The 7,306-nt window shown below is 44.6% G+C and overlaps 2 protein-coding genes across 2 annotated transcripts in view; one reads left to right on the top strand and one right to left on the bottom strand.

The window, feature by feature from the left end:
* The window catches only part of LOC144486400 (uncharacterized), a 67,567-nt gene that overhangs the window by 41,880 nt on the left and 18,381 nt on the right, over positions 1-7,306 (bottom strand). The gene's annotated exons all lie outside the window — the stretch shown is intronic.
* The window catches only part of LOC144486394 (uncharacterized), a 159,061-nt gene that overhangs the window by 145,504 nt on the left and 6,251 nt on the right, over positions 1-7,306 (top strand). The window contains 2 exon segments of the mRNA XM_078204430.1: positions 89-422; positions 753-1,169. Coding sequence (XP_078060556.1) covers positions 89-422; positions 753-1,169 — 751 coding nt within the window.

The raw sequence follows: 7,306 nt of genomic DNA, 5'->3' as shown, positions 1-7,306 counted from the left end.
GCACCAGCACCATGGAGAAACCGTGGAAATGTGTGGACTGCGGGAAAGGATTCGGTTTCCCATCACAACAGGAAGTTCATTGGTGTAGTCACACTGGGGAGAGACCGTTCACCTGCTCTGTTTGTGGGAAGGGATTCACCCATTCATACAACCTTCTGACACACCAACGGGTTCACACTGGGGAGAGGCTGTTCACCTGCCCTGTGTGTGGGAAGGGATTCACTCACTCATCCCACATTGTGACACACCAACTTGTTCACACTGATGAGAGACTGTTTACATGTTCTGACTGTGGGAAGAGTTTTAAATGCACAAAAGATCTGCTGACACACCAATGCATTCATACTGGGGAGAGACTGTTCACCTGCTCTGTGTGTGGGAAAGGATTCATTCAGTCATCCCACCTGCAGACACATCAACTTGTTCACTCTGACAAACTTTTTAATTGTTCTGACTATGAGAAGAGTTTTAAAAACAAAAAGGATCTGTTAATGCACCAATATACTCACACTGGGGAGAGGCCATTCACCTGCTGTGTGTGTGGGAAGGGATTCAGCCGTCCATCTGCCCTACTGAACCACCAGAGGATTCACACTGGGGAGAGGCCCTTCACCTGCTGTGTGTGTGGGAAGGGATTCAGCCGTCCATCTGCCCTACTGAACCACCAGAGAATTCACACTGGGGAGAGGCCCTTCACCTGCTGTGTGTGTGGGAAGGGATTCAGCCGTCCATCTGCCCTATTGAACCACCAGAGAATTCACACTGGGGAGAGGCCCTTCACCTGCTGTGTGTGTGGGAAGGGATTCAGCCGTCCATCTGCCCTATTGAACCACCAGAGAATTCACACTGGGGAGAGGCCATTCACCTGCTCAGACTGTGGGAAGGGATTCATTAATTCACTCAACCTTCTGATACACCAGCAACTCCATACAGGAGATCGACCATTCACCTGCTCTGAATGTGGGAAGGGATTCACCCGTTCATACAATCTCCTGACACACCAGCAGGTTCACAGTGAGGAGAGGCCATTCACTTGCTCCGTGTGTGGGAAGTGATTCACTCTTTCACCCAACCTATTGAATCACCAGCGAGTTCACACTGGGGAGAGGCCGTTCACCTGTAATGTCTGTGGAAAGGGATTTATTCAGTCATCCCACCTGCTAACACACCGGCGAGTTCACAAACGACTGCCAGGTTTGGATTCTACACTTATTGATGCTGTTAATCATATCCAGGTCTGAATCATCTTCTCTCTGATTTTTTTCTTCTGTTGAGGTTTGATATTCTGAATAAATGTGAAATAGACATTTGATTGAATCATTGTTGTAGATTTTTGACTTTTCCATTTGAGTGTTTAACGTCACCAGGCTGGAGCTCAGAAAGGGCAATCTGAGGGAGGATCATACAGTAGGAACAGAACTTCATTCTTGACCCAGTCCTTCAGGGTCTCGCTGAGAGGGACAAACAGCACTTTGGTCTTTTTCGTCACTTTTCACTGACAGCAAAGTCCCCGTGTGGGTGAATCCTGAGGTGTGTAAGAAATGTGTCCCAGTCATTCTTTTCCATGGTTCAGACCTCCTAGACACGGAAAAGAAGCTCCTTTACAACTGTGTTTCGAGTCAGGAAGAACAATGGTGAATGCTGGAAACATGCTGTCAAAGATTGGTGTAAAACTGGGATCTATTCCTGACTGAGAGTGAAACGGCAGGTTTAGGTTTCCAGACTGAGAATGAAAAAAAGTCTAAAACATTTTAATGTGTGTGTGCATCAGTCCTGGTTTATTGAACAGAAACTGGCTTCAAATAAATTGGTTGAAGTCTGCATTAAAGTAGCAGCTGGAGACGTTCAAAGGAGCCTGTTAACTGCTGGGACAATGAGACAACAATTTGATTCCCAGATAGAGAAGGAGCTGCAGTGTGTATCCAAAAATTCTCAGTTTTGTTGATGTGTGCTTCCCATACACTATCCTTTCAAATAAACCTCACTCCTATCAGCCTTTAACCATTATAAACAGAACAGAGAGAAGCTGAGCAGCAACAGAGCCCTGACTGACCATTTAAGAATGAGTGATGTGTTCAGCTGAAGTTTCCTGTTGGTAGTTTTTTGGGTGATCTCCTTATTTTGATCATTCTCAGTGACCCCTGGGTGTGAACCTGCTCTCCTCTCAGACATTCATTCACTTAGCATCTCCTCTCCCTCAGAAACTCAATCACTTAACCTCTCTCATCTCTCTAACACTCACTGAACATCGCTCTTTCTCTCCAGGCATTCACTCACACTTACCTCACCTTCCACCTCTCTTACACTCTATAACCTCGCTCCTCTCTCACATTCACTTAACCTCTCTCCTCTCAGATACTGTGTTCATCACTTAATGTCTCTCTACCTTTCTTTCAAACACTCACTCATTTAACCTTCCTATTTCAGATCTGCTTAAACTTATTCATTGTTTTCTCTCTCTCATTACCTCTCTCTGAAAAAGCACAAACAAACTTCATCTCTCTTTGCTGTCTGAGAAAACATCTAATTGATGAAGATTCAATCCTCTCTGTTTCTCTCTCCCACTTCCTCTGACAGGCCCTCACTCACTTTAAATCTCCTCTTTTCTAAGAACCCTCTTTGGGAAAACTTATTTGTTCTCTAATTCCTCCTCATTTCTCCCAGTGATGACCCTCAGTCCATCTCCCAATTCAGTGAATGTGTTAAAAATCCAAATAATCTCCTTTCTTCATTGTTTAAAATGGGAATGGAGCTGAATGTAATGTGGAGACCGGCAGCAATCTGTGTGGTTGTTCTTGATGCTGTCAGAGTGAGTTCACCCTCACAGGCAGGAAGACTGTTCACGGTGATAACATCAAACTGACACCGGCTGTTTCATTCTCAGGTAACACAACTTCTCTGCTGCCGGTTCAAAAACGCACATCTCACTTCTGAGCAGAAAATAAATCCAGGAACCACAATCTGGTGAGAACATCTGTCAATGCGGCCTTTATCTGTCCACAGAGTCAGGGCAGAGTCACACAGGTCACATTGTGGTGACATTTACAAATGAGCCAGTTATTTCTGTTCAGAGTTTCCATTCGCAGATATAACCAGCTGTGTCTGTGGATCAGTTACTGAGTTCCGTCTGCTCCCCATAGCTGGGAACTGATAGCCTGCTCCCTTATATTGTATATCATTCTCTCTGTATTGCTTGTTTCCTCTGATTCTCAGCTTTTATCTTTGACCACCTCAACTTTCTGCTTTTTAAAATCTTTCTCAATTTTTCTCTCAGTCTTTCTGTCTCTCCTTTGCTCTGTATCTTTCTCAGGCTCTGTGTGTTCCTATTTAATCGAGATGTTCAAAATCATGAAGAGTTTCTGATTGATTATAGAAGGAAAAACAGGGTGAAAAGCAGAAAAACCCGGCAGATCCGGCGGCATCTGTTCAGAGAGAAACAGTTAACATTTTGAGTCCATATAATTCTTCAGGGCAGGAAAAACATGGGTTATCCATCTTAGATTGGGGAATGTGATGGGGCGATTTAATAGAGATGTTTAAAATGACAAATGATTTATGATAGTGTCAATGGAGAGAAATTATCTCCCAGGAGCAGGAAGATGGAGAGAATCTATTTCCCAGGTGCAGGAGGGTCTGTGAGCAGAGGATACAGAGATTTAACATAATTGACAACAGAACTGGAGGGGGTGATAAGGAGAATTTTTCACACAATAACTTGATATGATCTGGAATGCGCAAACTGACAGGTGCTAGAAGCAGGTTTAATAGTAACTTTCAAAGGGAATTGGATAAATACGTGTAGAAGGTAAATTGGCAGAGTTCTGGTGAATGGGATTAATTGGACAGTTCACTCATCTTTGTGACATTCTGAATGTTTCTCTCCTAAGGTTTTAATGTTTGATCTTTTCGGTCATAATGTGTCTCAAACAGAAGATTAAACCATTGGGTTTGATGAGCTGTCACATCTGTTTCCTGTGTGTAACTTGAGAACTGCAGAAATCCCTGGAGTTCGCCATGTCCTCATTATTCTCGCCTTGACTATAACAGCTCTCAGTCAGGCCGAGTCAGTCACATGTATCTGTCGTGATGTTTCCACTTCTATTTTATCACTCACCTCCCAGTGACACTCACCATAACACAGACACCTTAAAATATCATTGCTCCCTTACACCTTGTCCTCCTATTGTAATCAAATGTTTGTTGGGCCTCTTGTCTCCCTTGTCAGATTACCTGCAGTTAAAATGACCTCAGAGACACTGAAACCAACCTTTGTGATGATTATACCAGACTCCAATCAGCCCCAGGAGCTGCAGTTGTAAAATACAGTAAGAGTTTTAACAACACCAGGTTAAAGTACAGCAGAAATACAGCAGAATGTAAAATACAGCAGAATTGGAATAACAGACAGGTTATTGTCTGATACTGACAGTGGCAGAGTAACACACACCGGAATCTAAATACATTATCTCAATAGACCATGACTCACTCACACTATCAAATGAAACTTAAACTTTGGTTCTGGTGCACTAGATACTGACTGTATTACCATTACATTGGATCTAATGCTGTGTTCGCTAACATACTGCAACGTGACTCTTATTATTTGAACAAACATTGTATTTGTTACACTGAGAGTAAGTCAGTGCTTTGCTGTGTTGTCTCTGTGCTCCATCCCCACTCTGATTGTATTGGAGCCTGTGTGTGTCATTGTTACACTCAGAGTAAGTCAGTGCTTTGCTGTGTTGTCTCTGTGCTCCATCCCCACTCTGATTGTATTGGAGCCTGTGTGTGTCACTGTTACACTGAGAGTAAGTCAGTGCTTTGCTGTGTTGTCTCTGTGCTCCATCCCCACTCTGATTGTATTGGAGCCTGTGTGTGTCATTGTTACACTCAGAGTAAGTCAGTGCTTTGCTGTGTTGTCTCTGTGCTCCATCCCCACTCTGATTGTATTGGAGCCTGTGTGTGTCATTGTTACACTCAGAGTAAGTCAGTGCTTTGCTGTGTTGTCTCTGTGCTCCATCCCCACTCTGATTGTATTGGAGTCTGTGTGTGTCATTGTTACACTCAGAGTAAGTCAGTGCTTTGCTGTGTTGTCTATGTGCTCCATCCCCACTCTGATTGTATTGGAGCCTGTGTGTGTCATTGTTACACTCAGAGTAAGTCAGTGCTTTGCTGTGTTGTCTCTGTGCTCCATCCCCACTCTGATTGTATTGGAGCCTGTGTGTGTCATTGTTACACTCAGAGTCAGTCAGTGCTTTGCTGTGTTGTCTCTGTGCTCCATCCCCACTCTGATTGTATTGGAGCCTGTGTGTGTCATTGTTACACTCAGAGTAAGTCAGTGCTTTGCTGTGTTGTCTCTGTGCTCCATCCCCACTCTGACTGTATTGGAGTCTGTGTGTGTCATTGTTACACTGAGAGTAAGTCAGTGCTTTGCTGTGTTGTCTCTGTGCTCCATCCCCACTCTGACTGTATTGGAGCCTGTGTGTGTCATTGTTACACTCAGAGTAAGTCAGTGCTTTGCCGTGTTGTCTCTGTGCTCCATCCCCACTCTGATTGTATTGGAGCCTGTGTGTGTCATTGTTACACTCAGAGTAAGTCAGTGCTTTGCTGTGTTGTCTCTGTGCTCCATCCCCACTCTGATTGTATTGGAGTCTGTGTGTGTCATTGTTACACTGAGACTCTGTCACTGTGATTATTGGACAAGCAGCAAGTCACCGTCACAATGCCCGGCTGATTGACGGCAGCGTGGACCAATGGGAAGAGGGGGCAGAGCTGGAGGACCGATCTGGAGCGGTTGGTCCTCCACCAATAGGAGCGAACGAGGGGCGGGGCCAACTTTGACTCGAGCATGCGCAGTGTGAGTAATGGCGATGGAAAACGGTTTTTATTTTGGGCTCGGAAATCTGTTCGAGGTGATTGGCGGTACGGAGAGAGCAATGGATCGTCCAGGTGGGTGGAAACGCTGCGTAAGCATCTTGTGAGAGTCGCAAAATGCGGAAGAGAACTTCCCGGACCCAGTTTGTACCGAGCAGGCCTGCAGTTCCTCATGTTCGTTTCGGGTTAACGTTCGCCATCTTTATTGGGGGCAATATGAAGCAGTGCGCACGTGCGGCCGCCATGTTTGTAGAGGGCAATGTTGTCAATGAGTGGGAGGAGCTTGTTCCCCAGTGTTCAGAATGGAGACAACTTGTCCATCAAACTGCATCAACCCTCTGAGTCCCAATGTCTTATTGATGGGGCAGAGCGGTGGCAGAGAAGGAAAAAGAAAGGGAAATAAAAACAGAAAATGCTGGAAAATCTCAGCAGATCTGACATCATCTGTGGAGAGAGAATAGAACCAACGTTTCGAGACTGGATAACCCATAGTCAGAGCTTGTACACGTGTAAACAGAGCATGTAAACTTTGACACCTCCATGTACCCTTGTACACCTCTATCAATCTACTTTGCTCCAAGGAGAACAACCCCAAGTTATCCAGCCTAACATTGAGGTGTATAAAATTCTGAGGGGCACAGATAGGGGGGACAGGAAGGAACTTTTCTCTTTAGTAGAGGGGTCAATAACCAGGGGCCTGGATTTAAGTTGAGGGGCAGGAGGTTTATAGAAGATGGGAGGGAAAGCTTTTTCACTCAGACGGTGGTGGGAATCTGGAACTCACTGCCTGAAAGGGTGGTAGAGGTGGGAATCATCATAACATTTAAGAAGAATTTAGATAAGCTCTTGCAATGCCATAGCATGCAAGATTACACATCAAGTGTGGAAAATGGGATTAGAATAGAACGGTCCTTGATGGCCAGCACAAACACGATGGGCCGAAGGGCCTCTTTCCATGCTGTAAAACTCTATGATCACCCACGTTGGCAGCAAGTTCAATATCATCATCAGTCACAACCCCCCTGTATCTTCACTAACTGATACAATCCATTTAAAACATTCTTAGTTGAGAATGTAGCCATATTTCTGTTAGACTGGCAGTCTGCATGGAGATTTTCAGCTCTCTGTGTCCAGGACAGGAAGCAGTGAGCATGGATCTGTCAATCAGCCTCAATCAGCACCTTCAGGAGAATTGGGAGGGTGAATATTAGATACAGCAGAGTGAGAATGGAGGGAGAGTGTGTGGGATGGAGATTCACAGCTTTTGGGGAATTAGAGAGGAAAGAATGTTCCATAGAAACTAGAATTCTCTGTTCTGAATTTCTATCCTGTACTGACTGTGATGAATTTTGTAAATTGTTTTTACAGGATATTAGAAGAGGAATCACACTGATAAATCTTAACTATCACATCTCGATCTGACAGAGTCACT

This window comes from Mustelus asterias, unplaced genomic scaffold (genome assembly GCF_964213995.1).
Source record: "Mustelus asterias unplaced genomic scaffold, sMusAst1.hap1.1 HAP1_SCAFFOLD_331, whole genome shotgun sequence".
NCBI classification, from domain to species: Eukaryota; Metazoa; Chordata; class Chondrichthyes; order Carcharhiniformes; family Triakidae; genus Mustelus; species Mustelus asterias.
Note: the sequence above shows the minus strand (reverse complement) of the source record. Positions and strands in the feature narration are given on the sequence as shown.